The sequence below is a fragment of the Ctenopharyngodon idella genome, chromosome 12, assembly GCF_019924925.1.
Source record: "Ctenopharyngodon idella isolate HZGC_01 chromosome 12, HZGC01, whole genome shotgun sequence".
Taxonomy (NCBI): domain Eukaryota; kingdom Metazoa; phylum Chordata; class Actinopteri; order Cypriniformes; family Xenocyprididae; genus Ctenopharyngodon; species Ctenopharyngodon idella.
Window position 1 is genome coordinate 14,377,763 of NC_067231.1, and position 16,796 is coordinate 14,394,558.

A 16,796-nucleotide genomic window follows, 5' to 3' on the forward strand; every position below is an offset into this window, starting at 1 on the left:
TTAAATAACTACCAGTAATATTTAATAAAAAAAAACAATGATTAATAAATTAACTCAGTGTTTAATATTAAAATAAACAAAACAGACAATCTGCTTCACACTTTTGCCTACATTTGTTTTTTATTAGTAAAGAGTAGTGATCACTTTGAACTTTCATCAGTACAGACAGTGGGTTAAACAGAGACATCTTCCTGTTTGAAGACTGTTAAGACTTCTGGCTTGGCGCTTTCTTTGTTTTGTACACTAGATAAAATTGGGGTTTCCATTTCCTCCACCTTTACTTTTACTGCAATAACTGTGTTAGAGAGAGAGAGAGAGAGACAGGGAAGCCATGTCAGAACCATATTTTAAAAATAAATACAGTTTTATACATTTATATTTACAGGTGCATCTCAATAAATATATTGAATATCAAGAAAAAGTAATTTTTTTTCTGTAATTTAATTCAAAAAGTAAAACTTAAATATATTCTAGATTTATTAGACAAAGTAAAATATTTCCAGACTTTGTTGTTTTCATTTTGATGAGTACAGCTTGCTGCTCATCAAAATAAAATAAAAAATCAGTGTCAAATTATTAGAATATTTAATTTCAAGTTCTATTAAATTACCATTCTCAGGGTATAAATACTGGGTTTAGGTCAGTAATCCCAACAGCAGTCATGGGGAAGTCTGCTGACTTGACAGTTGTCCAGAAGATGATCATCAAGACCCTCTACAATGAGGGTAAGCCACAGAGGGTCATTGCTGAAAGAGCTAGCTGTTCGCAGAGTGCTGTGCCAAAGCATATTCATGGAAAGTTGACTGGAAGGAAAAAGTGTGATAGGAAAAGGTGTACAAGTGAAAGGAATGACCGCAGGCTTGAGAAGATTGTCAGGCGAAGCCGATTTAAGAACTTAGGAGAGCTTCAAAAGGAGTGGACTGAAGCTGGAGTCAGTGCATCAAGAGCCTCCGCACACAGACGTCTTCAGGAAATGGGCTACAACTGTCACATTCCACGTACCAAGCCACTTCTGAACCAAAGACAACGTCAGAAGCGTCTTACCTGGGCTAAGGAGAAAAAGAACTGGACTGTTGCTCAGTGGTCCAAAGTCCTCTTTTCAGATGAAAGTAAATTTTGGTCCCAGAGTCTGGAGGAAGAGTGGAGCGGCACAGAAACCATGTTGCTTGAAGTCCAGTGTGAAGTTTCCACAGTCAGTGATGATTTGGGCTGCCATGTCATCTGCTGGTGTTGGTCCACTGTGTTTTCTGAAGTCCACAGTCAAAGCAGCCATCTACCAGGAAATTTTAGAGCACTTCATGCTTTCTTCTGCTGACAAGCTTTATGGAGATGCTAATTTTCCAGCAGGATTTGGCACCTGCCCACACTTCAATGACCATGGTGTTACTGTGCTTGATTGGCCAGCAAACTCGCCTGACCTGAACCCCATAGGGAATTTATGGGGTATTGTCAAGAGGAAGATGAGAGTCACCAGACCCAACAATGCAGATGACTTGAAGGCCGCTATCAAAGCAACCTGGGCTTCCATTACACCTGAGCAGTGCCACAGGCTGATCGCCTCCATGCCACGCCACACTGATGCAGTAATTCATGCAAAAGGAGGCCCAACCAAGTATTGAGTGCATAGAAATGAACATACTTTTCAGAAGCCTGACATTTCTGTTTAAAATATCCTTTTTTTTATTGATCTTATGAAGTATTCTAATTTATTGAGATATTGGTGAATTGGTGGGTTTTTGTTAAACGTGAGCCAAAATCATCACAATTAAAAGAACCAAAGACTTAAAGTACTTCAGTCTGTGTGCACTGAATTTATTTAATAAACGAGTTCCACAATTTGAGTTGAATTACTGAAATAAATGAACTTTTCCACGACATTCTAATTTATTGAGATGCACCTGTATATGAAAGAAATGCTACATACCTTCATCTTCAGGTTCAGTCTTTATTTGTAAGATGGGGGCTGTGATAGAGGGTTTTAGTGCCTCTTGTGGTTGATTCGTCTCTGGAATCTTATTACGCTGAGTGGGCTGGGTTTTAGATGTGCATTTATTTGTGTTTTTCTTTACAAATCTTCGTCCTAAAGTGAAAAATACAGAATAGTAAGAAAATGAAGGAAAGATAATGACAACACAAAACTATTCAAGGGGAACTGTATCATTTATAATTGTTTGTCATTCAAAATGGAATATTTAATATTTATTCTTTAAAGAAGAAACTAATAATTACATAAAATAAAACTTACTCCTTTTCCCCATAAAAGGTTTTGCCTTTTTGCTTGTGTTCGAGCGTTCCTGACCCTGAGGTGGTTCTATGCAGAGAGCATAATATAACATGAAAACCATTATCTGGAGTGCATATATGAATACTATGAAAATTACAATCTACCTGGGCCGATGGGTGGCTGCAACTGGTAGCCAGTGATTTCACACCAGCCCACAGGATAAATTTCAGGGGACTGACAGTCTACCCACTGATCAAACTCAGGCTCCCAGCCGTCAAAGTGGAGGAGGAGAAGCCGGCCTACGCAGCGCCTAACAGTGGCCACACACACCAGCCGGGGCTCCATGAGGTCCACTGCCTCTAGCTTCATACCTGGGGTAAAGCCGTGGCCTACATCATCCTGGGAAAGACGTATGACCAGCTTAAAACACATCAAACCCACAAATGCAGTAACAAATTGCATGTGACTCAAATGTCAAAAAGGTTTACCGTGTTGAAAAGTCTTTGTGGAGCAGCTACAGTTCCTGTTTCTTCTAAATATTGTGTCCATGTGAAAGTGGCATGATCATAACCTGATGAGAAAGGAGACAACAAACACTGTATGAAATTGCAAATAAAAGGCTCTTTAGCTTAAATATTGATTTTTGTTGCAAAAAGACAACTGGAATAATCAGTTGAGCACATTACCAGGAGGTAGAGTAAGAGGTATGTTGTTGCTCTCGCAATATCCAACAGGTAAAATGGCATGTGAGCTGGCATGGTAGCAAAACCAGTCAGATCCATCACCGATCTCAACACCATCAATGCCTACCATGATGTATCCATCCAGCAACACCTGAGCGATAAGATAAGCCAGGTCAGTGCAATTATTTTCAACAAGGATATGTGCAAAATTCATTTAAAGTCATAAATAGTGTTTGTATTGTACCTTACGGACTGATGCAACGCAGATGTTCCCAAGGTTCAGAGGATCAACTGCTTCAAGTTTCATGCCTTCCTCAAAAAACTTATTTCCCATGTAAACGGTCCTTAACTGTTTGCATACAGTAAGAAATATTATGACACAAGATTTTTAAACTAACATTAACAAAAAGTTGTGGTAACAAAACAGTAACAAAAAAATTATGTTAATATTTAACAATATTTTAGTTCATGGTATATGCACTAACCTTCTTAAACTGATCTGGCACACTGTTTTGAAGGACTTTGCGAAATGCTGGATGGCTACCCATGTTGACATTCACATCTGTGTCAGAAAAATCATGCATGATATCATTACAAATAACCTAATAACCAAAATCAAAAAAAAATTATGGTTAAAAAAAAGGTAATTTATTAATCTTAATCGCCATTTTATTTCTCATAATTGCAACTTTCTATCTCACACAGTTATTTCTTTCTGATTCAGAAAAAAAAAAAAAAGATTTATAAAAAAAAACATTTTTTTTTCATTATTTTTGTATGGAGGCTTATTTCTATTCAAGTTTTTTTTTTTTTTTTTTATAAATGGAGCCCCGCACGTAACATATAGATGAAAAATATTGCGACCATGAATCAAGGATTTGTTCCCAAGACTTATTAATTCATGGCCACTTTTTTAATGAATTAGTTCCCTAACTTTTGTTTAATCGTTCCCATGACTGGCAACCATTTAATTAAAACAAGGGAATTAAATAATAGATCATGGGAACAATTTTTTTTTCAGACAAATATGAAAGATAACAAGAAAACACAAAAAACACATTTTACATGTACTTACATAAACCTCCTTTCGCCCCCCTCCTTCAGCATCCTGAATTACAAACACTAATGGAACAAATGTGTTGCCACAACATCTAATTTTTTCCCCTACGTCCTGTGCAAAGCTCTGTATTTTCCATCTCATATTAAAGTTTCAGACTCTGCATGTTTGTATTGACATTTTGACTATCTGCATGTTTCTAGGATTGACTCAATCCATAGATGCCACAGTTTCTTCTCACCTGTTTTTTTGATAGAGTGCCCCACTCTTTCAGACCAGCCTACAGGGTGTACTAGAGGACTCTGCATGTGACACCAGAAATCTGAGAGCACCTCTCCCGAGGGTCCCAATCCCCCATCCTCATACAGCAGTCTGAGTCTCCCTCCTATGACAGTATCCACCACTGCCAAACGGGTACGGCTCACCTGCGAGCGATCGACGACCTCCACACGAACCCCCTGTCTGAACGGACACCTCAAACTGTCTGCCATCTGAAACACGTACAGACGGGAAACAGAGGAAGACAGTTATGCGCAAATTAAAGAAAATCAGACAGCATCAATGGATTACTAATTTGCCGTTGCCATCACCTTGACATGAAAGTCAACAGGAAGTGTGTGTGCTCCAACTAGTCTCTCCATCAGGTAGGATTTCCAGTCTTTAATATGCTGGTGGACCTCTGTAGGGGGAAAAAAAAGGTCAATATTTAGCATTTTTATGACATTTATACCTAATGACCTACAGTATAAAAATTCACCTTGAGGAGGGACCAGGAGCTTGCTATTCACTGCACACCAGCCTATTGGATGAACATCAGCCGTGCCTAAGTTACACCACAGGTCATGGCTGTCATCATCCTCAAAACCCTCATAGCGCAGAAGAGCCTTATAGCCTGAGAGAAACACACAACACAATATATATGACAAAGAATGAATCAATTTATCACACAATATCACATAATAGTTCCCATAATTAAATCTAATCTTTTATTTAAGTAACATTTATTAAAATTCCAAAATACTCTGCTAATGTGTAACTTTGAAACCTCTGTTTTTAAAGTTACCAATAACTTCCAAAAACCTAAGTTTCCGGAGTAATCTGTTTATGAATCACAGTACACCATATTTTTTGTTTTTAATTAGAAACAGTATTGTATTGTTTAATGAGTATCGTTTCTTTATTGTCTTAGCATAATAATCTGTGGTTACCAGTCTGTTTAACTTATTATATTCTGTTCAGACTGCAACTCAAAACTTAAAAAAGTAAAATTATTTTAAAAAGTATAAATATAATATACACTTCTGTTCATAAGTTTGAGATCAGTATAATTTTTTTAATCAAAATTAATACTTTTATTCAGAAAGGTCACATTAAACTGATCAAAAGTTACAGTAAAGGTCTTTTGAACTTTCTAGTCATCACAGAATCCTGAAAATGTGTATAATTGTATCCATAAAAATACTGTTTTTAACAGTAATAATAACAAGAAATGTTTCTTGAGCACCAAATCAACATATTAGAATGATTTCTGAAGGATCATGTGACACTGAAGACTGGTGTAATAACTGCTGAAAATTCAGCTTTGCCATCACATGCATAAATTACATTTTAAAATATATTAAAATATTTATTTTAAAAATGTAATAATATTTCACAATAATATTATTTATTTATTTATTTTTTTTACTGTATTTTTGATAAAATAAAAGCCGTCTTGATCAGCATAAGAAACTTCTTTCAAAAATCTTATCAACCCCAAACTTTTGAACGGTAGTGTAATTTTTAAAAATATAACATTTTTATATAAATAAAAATAACAAAATGTAATATTTATTTGCTGTAGTGCTACATTCAGCAGTGGTGGAGGAAACACAAGAGTACCTGTCAGCTGTACAACAGTGGCTATCCAGTACACCTTACTAGGCAAGGCTGTATGGGTGTTCAGAACCTCCACTTTTAACCCCATATAGATGTCGTCCCATTGACCACAGAGTGGTACCTGTGAAATGGGCAATAATGTATTGACCATTATAATGCAATAGCAAGAATAATGTGAAGGAAATTTACACATATCATGGTTATTACATCCACATTTATATTTCACAGGTACATTTCTGCAAAGAGAAGCTCGGTGGATAAAAATCACTCACATGCCTGAAGCAGGATACAGGGGCAGCGAGGAGGCCACTTTTCTCAAGGTAACTACCCCAGTCAAATCCAGCCAAAGTAGCTTGGAAGAAGACAGCACAATATGAACATTCAAACAGCCAAAATTACATTTGTAAAGCTCACTGTAGTGAAAAGCAAGAGGGATTTCTGTGTTTTCTCACCATCTTGTACAAATGCTCTGCTCTCCTGATGCTGCTCATCGGCCTTTGACCGTGGAGCCTCAGTCTGTGATTTCAGATACAGTTTGTGTGATGACTTCCTCATGGGCGGCCTTCCCTGAATACAAAGATACACAAAAATTAAATCACTGTTTGAATAAATATGTATGTAATTCTATGCCAGACAATCCCACCTGGAGCCTTGCAAGAACTGAAGATTTTTTTGAGTTGGATGAGTATGAACGTGAACAGGACACACTGCAGAAGCGCTTGGACCTGGAGAAGAAGGTGTCTGTGGTGCCACTGGTTCCACACATTTCACATATAACTGCAGAGACATGAAATTGAGTGGGGTTTACTACATATACTTTTGCAAGTTCAATAATAGAAGGGTTCCTCAATTCACCTGTTCCATCATTTTCTGCCCAGGAAGAACGTGTCTCAGAATTATTTACACCGTCATCACTGGAATTCTGCTGATTGTGGTCTGCTCCATCAAATATTTGTTCTTCTCCATCACTCTGATTGTCATTCATAAATGACTCTTCCTGTTCATCCTATTCATTAATCAAAACAATGTGCTAAAAATAATATATACACACACACACACTACCAGTCATAAGTTTGAGTTAAGTATATTGAAAACCTTTTTGCTGCTTTAAAGGATTAGTTCACTTCAGAATTAAAATTTCCTGATAATTTACTCACCCCCATGTCATCCAAGATGTTTGTCTTTCTTTCTTCAGTCAAAAAGAAATTATGGTTTTTGAGGAAAAAATTCCAGGATTTTTCTCTATACAGGTGCTGGTCATATAATTAGAATATCATCAAAAAGTTGATTTATTTCACTAATTCCATTCAAAAAGTGAAACTTGTATATTATATTCATTCATTACACACAGACTGATATATTTCAAATGTTTATTTCTTTTAATTTTGATGATTACAACTGACTAAGGAAAATCCCAAATTCAGTATCTCAGAAAATTAGAATATTGTGAAAAGGTTCAATATTGAAGACACCTGGTGCCACACTCTAATCAGCTAATTAACTCAAAACACCTGCAAAGGCCTTTAAATGGTCTCTCAGTCTAGTTCTGTAGGCTACACAATCATGGGGAAGACTGCTGACTTGACAGTTGTCCAAAAGACGACCATTGACACCTTGCACAAGGAGGGCAAGACACATAAGGTCATTGCAAAAGAGGCTGGCTGTTCACAGAGCTCTGAGTCCAAGCACATTAATAGAGAGGCGAAGGGAAGGAAAAGATGTGGTAGAAAAAAAGTGTACAAGCAATAGGGATAACCGCACCCTGGAGAGGATTGTGAAAAAAAACCCCATTCAAAAATGTGGGGGAGATTCACAAAGAGTGGACTGCAGCTGGAGTCAGTGCTTCAAGAACCACTACGCACAGACGTATGCAAGAAATGGGTTTCAGCTGTCGCATTCCTTGTGTCAAGCCACTCTTGAACAACAGACAGCGTCAGAAGTTTCTCGCCTGGGCTAAAGACAAAAAGGACTGGACTGCTGCTGAGTGGTCCAAAGATATGTTCTCTGATGAAAGTAAATTTTGCATTTCCTTTGGAAATCAGGGTCTCAGAGTCTGGAGGAAGAGAGGAGAGGCACACAATCCACGTTGCTTGAGGTCCAGTGTAAAGTTTCCACAGTCAGTGATGGTTTGGGGTGCCATGTCATCTGCTGGTGTTGGTCCACTGTGTTTTCTGAGGTCCAAGGTCAATGCAGCCGTATACCAGGAAGTTTTAGAGCACTTCATGCTTCCTGCTGCTGACCAACTTTATGGAGATGCAGATTTCATTTTCCAACAAGACTTGGCACCTGCACACAGTGCCAAAGCTACCAGTACCTGGTTTAAGGACCATGGTATCCCTGTTCTTAATTGGCCAGCAAACTGACCCTGACCTTAACCCCATAGAAAATCTATGGGGTATTGTGAAGAGGAAGATGCGATATGCCAGACCCAACAATGCAGAAGAGCTGAAGGCCACTATCAGAGCAACCTGGGCTCTTATAACAATTGAGCAGAGCCACAGACTGATCGACTCCATGCCACGCCGCATTGCTGCAGTAATTCAGGCAAAAGGAGCCCCAACTAAGTATTGAGTGCTGTACATGCTCATACTTTTCATGTTCATACTTTTCAGTTGGCCAAGATTTCTAAAAATCCTTTCTTTGTATTGGTCTTAAGTAATATTCTAATTTTCTGAGATACTGAATTTGGGATTTTCCTTAGTTTTCAGTTATAATCATCAAAATTAAAAGAAATAAACATTTGAAATATATCAGTCTGTGTGTAATGAATGAATATAATATACAAGTTTCACTTTTTTAATGGAATTAGTGAAATAAATAAACTTTTTGATGATATTCTAATTATATGACCAGCACCTGTATAGTGGACTTCAATGGCTTACCAACGGGTTGAAGGTTCAAATTGCAGTTTAAATGCAGCTTCAAAGGGTTCTACATGATCCCAGCCGAGGGATCTCCATCTCAATGGGGAAAAACTTGATCTCAGTTTTTTGCCGTACCGTGGTACTTCCGTCTATGTCATGCGTGACTTTTCCAACGTGATTACGTAATGTGTGCCGCATTGCAGAGCTAGTGCAAGATGAGCATTTATGGTTAAAAAGTATATAAAGTTTTATTTTTTTTTAGAAAATGACCGATTGTTTCAGTAGATAAGACCCTTATTCCTCGGCTGGGATCGTGTAAAGCCCTTTGAAGATGCACTGAAACTGCAATTTGGACCTTCCACCCATTGGTAGCCATTGAAGTCCACTATATGGAGAAAAAGCCTGGAATGTTTTCCTCAAAAACTATAATTTCTTTTCAACTGAAGAAAGAAAGACAAACATCTTGAATGACATGGCAGTGAGTAAATTATCAGGAAATTTTAATTCTGAAGTGAACTAATCCTTTAATATTTTATTAAGATGCATTACACCATTCAAAAGTTTGAGGCAAGATAGATTAAAAAAAACTTTTACACTCCTGAAAAAAAAGGGGCAAGCCCAAAATGGCTAAACACTAAGCTTTTAATGGTCTTAACCACAAATTACTGGTGAAGAAATTAGCAAAGATTAAAGCAAATGCTTCTTAAAAAGCCATTGCTGTCTCAGAAAAACATCAAAGACAGAATGTTTCAAAGACAGAAAGTATTTGGCAGAATATAGGAAGTTTGATTCAGAGTGGTTCAGCAGAGTTTTGTGGAGTGATGAATCACGATAAAACAAGAGTTGCATGGTGAAGCACCAGAGGAAGATTTGGTGAAAGATACAATAATAAATGCATCTCTACCACAGTTAAGCATGGAGGAAGAGGTGTCATGATGTGTGGAGTCTTTTCATCTGCTGGTACTGGTAAGCTGCTTCATTGTGAAAAGTAATTTAATGCTTTGGAGTACAGGAGAATACTGCTGAATGGTTTGCTTCCCACAAATGAAAAGTTGTTGTCTAAAGAGGAATGATCAGATGTTATTTTTCAACAAGAAAATGGTCCAGCCCAAACTGCAAAAACAACCAAGAAGTGGCTTTAAAACAAGTCCATCGGGCTCATGTTTTGGTCTGGTCAGAGTCCAGATTTAAACTCTATGAAGAATATTTGGTCTCACATTAAACAAACTAAATGGGAGACGTTTTTCAACTACTCATGAACTGTTTGAAGCCATCAATATTGAATGGAACAACACTGACTCTTCTTCCTGTAAAAAGCTGTCTACAAATTTACCCACAGCTTAAACCTTTAAAGAAAACAAAAGAGAAAGGCTATTCTGTACTAAATTACTTTATCTACAGTATTTGTGCAATTCCTGCTAATTTCCTGACCAGTGATTTGTGGTTAAAATGGTAAAATGTGCACCATTAAAAGCTAAATATTTAGCCAATTTTACCTTGGCCCATTTTTTTTTTTTTTTTTTTGCCCAGGAGTGTACATTTCACATTTCAATATATTAAAATATAAAACAGTTATTTAATATTGTAATAATATTGCTGGTTTTACTGTATTTTTGATCAAATAAATTCAGCCTTGGTGAAAATCTTAATCATTCAAAACTTTTGACCTGTAGTATTTCTGTCTCCCACTTCAGGCTTTTTCAGAGTCTACAATGAAAGAAAGAGGCATCAGATACTCACTGATTCAAACTGTTGAGAGTCAATGGTCGCTCCAGGTTTCCTTTTCGTACATAATGAACAGGACACACCTCCACCTCCACATTTATTGCACGGTGGTCGGATAAAAACAGTCGGGACAGCTCCCTCCTTCAGTCTCAGCCCTTTGAATCCCATTGTCTTTGCAATGGCAAAAGACTTAGTATCAAAACAGTCCCTACTGAAGTGCTCGGAGCATAAATGGGAGTACGTCTTGGCGACCCAAGTTTTGCGGGTCCTCTGGACCTGTTTTTCCCATTTGCGGAACTCCACGGGGTCTTTGGGAAATCTGAACATTGAGACATTCTGCCCACTTAACTTCCCACAGCCATAAGCAACACATTTGTTAGGCATTTGTAATTTTTATTATAGGTGATTATATAGAGGTCCTCGGCGTCTTCAGGAATGTAGTCTTCAGCTGGCTCCAAAGGTTGACTGCGAATTACGTTTAAAAAGCAATAAAACACTTACATATTTCCACCAGATACCACACTTGTTAACTGTTACTTGAACTCAAGCATATAAACAAAGCTTTGAAGAACATTATAGAGTTCTGTATAAATGGTAAATTATGACAAACACAGGCGAAGATTCAAAACATCAATATGAACATTGTTGAGTGTAAAAGAAACAATTCTTACCTGCTTTACCCCTTAGAAAATCCAATGTGCAGTGGTTTGCTCATCGTGAACAGCGCATTAGCGCCATCATCCGGACTGGAGAACCAGCTATTATATTCCAGTATGGCTTCATTATACACGTCTGATTTTATAAAATGGTTGTTTGATATACGATGTGATTATTAAAACCCTTAACTACATAGCGAACAATTTATATTTATTTATTGTACGTATTCATATGAATCTAGAATCTTGAAATACTCATCTACACGCTAAACTATATTACATGGTTCCATGGTGTAATGGTTAGCACTCTGGACTCTGAATCCAGCGATCCGAGTTCAAATCTCGGTGGAACCTAGCTTTTTTTTTTTTTTTTCCTTTTCTGTGAGGTAAAGGCAAATCAAGTAAGTTTTATTGTATTGCGCGTTTCATAATGCTTAGCTTCAAATTTTGTACAAATATAACGTCTTTTATGTATTTTTTGTTTACTGTTTTAAGATACATAACCTAGACTAGCCTACACAGCAAAACTTGCTATAAAACTCCACCGGCAAACTGACTGTAAGCTGTAAATTCTCTAAATTCTTGTTTTCTTTTCCTAATTTCCCCTCTTATTAGTGATGAAAATGTGAATTCATTATAAAAAAAACGTATAGCCTACTTGAAATTATACTTATACAAATTCACTATCACCAAGCTGAAAGCTGTTCTGCTGAAATCACCTGACTGTACCTGTATGTCTGGCTCCTCCTTTCTGCTAAACTGAACTGGGTCAGCGATCATGTAGGTTAACATTACTAACACTTTCTATAAGTGAAAAGATACAATTCCTTCTATTCAATCTATTACAGTTCATTTACAGCTGTTCTCGAAATGACAGGAAATTAACAAGTTCTCGAAATGGCAGGAAATGAACAAACTAGAATGTTTCCTTTGTAAGCGGAGATCCTGTCAACTAGACAATCCACTATGAAGGCCGTGTCGACATGACAGCCATTGGCACAGATCCTCAGCAAACACCACAAGAACCAGACCTATGACTAGTTTTGTCTCCATACTGGCGTGATAAATCCGATCTTCAAGCAAAAGAAACTGAATAAAATATTTGAATCCTACCAATCCACAATCTGATTTCTGACTTTTGATGCTGCCTGAATCATAATCACACCGTGTTCGTTCGTTGGCCATAGAACTAGCCTCCCGACTGGTTTCTCCCAAGGTTTTTTTCTCCATTCTGTCACTGATGAGAGATTGGTTTCCTTGCCACTGTCAAATCTTGCTTGCTTAGTTGGGGATACTTAATATTCAACAGTATTATTGATTTGACTGCACTGCCACTACTGGATGAGAACTGAACTGAGCTGGAGGATGACACTGTTTTCTGCAGAACTGCTTTATAAATGAAATGAACTAATTTAATAAATGATGATCTTTACAACGGAACTGAATCAACACTGAACTGACTTCAGCTGAACAATGACCCTATTTACTTTTAGAGCTGCTGTACAGCTGAAATGAACTTGTTTTCCTGTTATCAATGTAAAACTGCTTTGAAACAATCTGTATTGTATAGCGCTATATAAATATAGGTGACGACTTCACTATGTTAAAGTCAGCATGAAAAGTTGTGATAGTCTTTTCTTTTCTACTGTGACATATATCCTGTGAAATGGCTTCTCGATCAAAAAAAAAATAGAGCGGGATTTGATTTTGTCCATCAGGAATTGATTGGATCATTAGGGCCCGAGCACCGATGGTGTGAGGACCCTATTGTAATTGCTCGGCCAATTCTTCTTCTTCTCCGAAATGAATCGCATTTTTGAGGGCCTAAACATGCTCAAAAACTCATTAAACTTTCCAGATGTGTCAGAAGTGGTGAAAATTTACGTCTGATATGGGTTTCAGAATTAGGTGTGGCAAAATGGCTCGATAGCGCCACCTACAAAATTTCAATGAAGTGCCCCTGACCCTACGTTTCACGTACAGGTATGAAATTCGGAACACACATCTAACAGCCCAATACCTACAAAAAAATCTCTTGGAGCAAAATCTGAAAACCAACAGGATGTCAGATATTTTGAATGAACTTTGCAAAATTTGTGCAATTTTTGCCATTTCCAGACGTTCTACTTTAACAAACTCCTCCTAGAGCTTTAATCAGATCAAGGTCATATTTCTTAAGGCCTTAGCGATGTTAAATTGCGAAGATCTAGAGTTTTCACTGAAGGGCGTGTCCGTGGCGGCCTGACAAAATTTGATGTTTCGCCATGAAAGAGGAAGCTGTTGTAACTTAGGCATACAGTGTCCGATCTGCCCCAAACTTCACATGTGTGATAAGAGTCCTGGCATAAAGACATCTATATGCCAATATCTAGTTAGTCATAGCGCCACCTGCTGGCAACAGGAAATGGCATGCTTTACACTGTAATTCACTCCCAGAAACACATTTCAATTTGCCACAAAGTGCCAAACATACTAGAAACATGTTAAATCATGAAACACTTGGCTAAGTGCTAATGTATGCGACCATAATGCCACGAAACAGGAAGTTGTTGTAACTCAGGCATACAATGTCTGATCTGCTCCAAACTTCACATTTGATAACAGTTCTGACCTGAAGACATCTACATTGCAATATTCGGTTACAGTCAAAGCGCCACCTGTTGGCAGCAGGAAGTGTAGCACTTTGAAATGACTTTGCCATATTTCCCTTGTATTTACTCGCTTACATTCATGTCACCCACTGTTCACTGTTTTCCTAAGGCCAATGGGTGGCAGTGAGCCTGGGTGCGAGGGCCCTTTCATCGCTGCTTGCAGCTTTAATTGTGGGTTGCTATTGCTGTGATCTCATGTGAGTGACAGGTTGTCCCACCCTCACGAAAGTGCACAAGTGGGAGGGGAATTCATTTTGAATGAAGATTATAAGGGCTCATGAATTTAAAAAAACATAATAATGATGTGAAATCATATGGCCTATTACAAATACTGCAATATTCCATTAAAAAACAAGAACAGTCCATTTTGATTTCATGGTGGCTTTAAAGGGTTAGTTCACCCAAAAAATGAAATTTCTGTCTTTAATTACTCATCCTCATGTCATTCCACACCCGTAAGACCTTCGTTCATCGGAACACAAATTACGATATTTTTGATGAAATCTGAGAGGTATCTGAACCACACATTGGCAGCAACGTCATTGCACCTTTCAAGGCCCAGAAAGGTAGAAAAGACATTGTTAAAATAGTCCATGTGACTACAGTAGTTCAACCTTAATGTTATGAAGTGACAAGAATATTTTTTGTGTGCAAGAAAAAGCCAGCTCTAGCGTCAGCATCACACGGACGCGTCGTGCTGCTCACGTGTGCAGCGACAGCCAATACTGAGTCGCCGTTCTGATGTAGAACCTGGAAGTGCTGCACTGTCTGTACAGCATAAACAGTGTAGGAGAATGACAGGAAAGAGAAGAAATTGTTGAATAAAGTCGTTATTTTTGTTTTGTTTTTGCGCACAAAAAGTATTCTCGTCACTTAATAACATTAAATGGTTAGTTCACCAAAAAATAAAAAAATAATTACTCACCCTCATGTCGTTCCAAACCTGTAAGACCTTCGTTCATCTTCAGAACACAAATTAAGATATTTTTGATGAAATCTGAGAGCTCTCTGACTCCTCCATAGACAACAATATAATCAACACTTTCAAAGTCCAGAAAGGTACTAAAGACATCGCTAAAACAGTTGACGTGACTGCAGTGGTTCAACCTTAATTTTATGAAGCGCCAAGAATAGTTTTTGTGCGCAAATACAAAACAAAAATAACGACTTTATTCAACAACCTCTTCTCTTCCTTGTCACTATACGCAGTTAGCACAGTGAAGGCTTCCATGTATACGTCCGACCGCCGGCTCAGTATTGGCTGACGCTGATCACGTGAGCAGCACGACGCATGCGTGTGATGCTGACGCAGGAGCCGGCCAATAATGAGTTGCCGTTCTGACGTAGAACCTGGAAGCGCTGGACGTAATCAACGTATGAGAATGACAACGAAGAGAAGATATTGTTGAATAAAGTTGTTATTTTCGTTTTATTTTTCCGTACAAAAAGTATTACTGTCGCTTCATAAAATTAAGGTTGAACCACTGTAGTCACATCGACTGTTTTAAAGATGTCTTTAGTACCTTTCTGGACCTTGAAAGTGTTGGTTATATTGCTGTCTATGGACGAGTCATATACCTCTTGGATTTCATCAAAAATATCTTAATTTTTGTTCTGAAGATGAACAAAGGTCCTACAGGTGTGGAACGACATGAGGGTGAGTAATTAATGACAGAATTTTCATTTTTAGGTAAATTAACCCTTTAAGGTTGAACCACTGCAGTCACATTGACTATTTTAACAATGTCTTTAATACCTTTCTGGGCCTTGAAAGGTGCAATGACATTGCTGTTTATGTGTGCTTCAGATACCCTCGGATTTCATCAAAATATCTTAATTTGTGTTCTGAAGATGAACAAAGGTCTTACGGATTTGGAACGACTTGAGGGTGAGTAATTAATGACAGAATTTTCACTTTTGGGTGAACTAACCCTTTAATGTTATGAAGTGACGAGAATACTTTTTGTGCGCAAAAAAAAAACAAATAAAAAATAACGACTTTATTAAACAATTTATTTTCTTCCCTGTCATTCTCCTATGCATGAGGGTGAGTACTTAATGACAGAAATTTCATTTTTGGGTAAACTAACCTTTTAAATTTAAACAGTAAGTTTTATGTGAAGTAGTTTGAGCAAACGTCATTTGGCCATCCATTTTTTCTAAGGTCATATACGATATGTATAGCCCACTCATTACACCAGGGCAGAGGGGCCACACTCATATAATTTTGTCCCACATCCCATGAATTTTAGCAACGGCCCTGAACACTGGTGTACAACTCCCAGAAGTTGTATAGCACCAGCCAATCACATTAAAACTGGCAATTTCTTGGCATTTTGTGTGCAGTATGCATCAGACGGTCAGTGAATGGACAGTGGGTCAGCTGTGGATGTGCTATTTGAGGTAACCATAACCTTGAAAAGTAACCTTAGTACCTTCAGAGCAAAAAGAGCAAGAGTAAAGACAGCCAGGATGCATAAAGTGGGGTCATAAAAACAGTAAATTCAAAAAACATGATTTTAATAATGCAAATTTACCATAGATTGCCAACCTCAGATGCAATGTTATATGTCCTTTGGGACTATGGATAACTGTCCTGCAATAATGGTCAGAAAAGTTCCCAAAAGGTGATTTGCCTATTGTTAGGCACATTGTTAGGCCTATTTATAACCGCTTCTTCCTTTCATATAATATATTGATAAAAATTGTAATTGCTCTGGACTGATTGAATTTGCTTCATTTTGCCAAATTAGTATTACTTACAAAATGTCTTAAAACATTTTTCAATAGCAAATTTCTTTCATAATAACAAAGCATTGGAGAGCATTTTCACTCCAAACCTCTCTAAAACACTTTCAATCCTGTTAAAACTAAAGTATAGAAAAATACTATGAGGATAAAATAGCCTGCTGTATTATTGCTAACCAATGATAAATCAAAAGCAGTGTGACATTCAGTTCCTACAAAGGCTGATATAGAAAGCCATTTTCTAATATCTTACCACTAAAATAAATTAGATAATTAAAATTGCAATTTGTGTTAATAATTAATGTTAATA

At 37.5% G+C, this 16,796-nt stretch overlaps 1 protein-coding gene and 1 non-coding gene across 3 annotated transcripts; one reads left to right on the forward strand and one right to left on the reverse strand.

Moving 5' to 3' along the window:
• Positions 1-94: 94 nt before the first annotated feature.
• On the reverse strand, positions 95-11,355 carry l3mbtl2 (L3MBTL histone methyl-lysine binding protein 2). Of its 2 annotated transcripts, XM_051914118.1 has the most exons (18): positions 11,103-11,355; positions 10,447-10,896; positions 6,698-6,848; positions 6,486-6,619; positions 6,295-6,409; positions 6,115-6,194; positions 5,846-5,963; positions 4,722-4,856; positions 4,555-4,643; positions 4,206-4,455; positions 3,393-3,469; positions 3,152-3,256; positions 2,911-3,058; positions 2,713-2,795; positions 2,389-2,623; positions 2,246-2,311; positions 1,925-2,080; positions 95-295 (listed from the first exon to the last, which is right to left on the reverse strand). In XM_051914118.1, the coding sequence occupies exons 2-18, from the start codon at positions 10,813-10,815 to the stop codon at positions 174-176; spliced, it is 2,433 nt and encodes an 810-aa protein (XP_051770078.1). In that variant the 5' UTR covers positions 10,816-10,896; positions 11,103-11,355; the 3' UTR covers positions 95-173. The 2 variants fall into 2 exon arrangements, with proteins under 2 accessions (XP_051770078.1, XP_051770077.1); XM_051914117.1 differs by lacking the exon at positions 11,103-11,355 and having other exon boundaries at positions 10,447-11,082.
• A 14-nt stretch (positions 11,356-11,369) lies between these two features.
• Positions 11,370-11,441, forward strand: trnaq-cug (transfer RNA glutamine (anticodon CUG)). Its single transcript has one exon. It is a non-coding gene; the product is annotated as a tRNA-Gln (tRNA).
• The last annotated feature ends 5,355 nt before the right edge of the window (positions 11,442-16,796 follow it).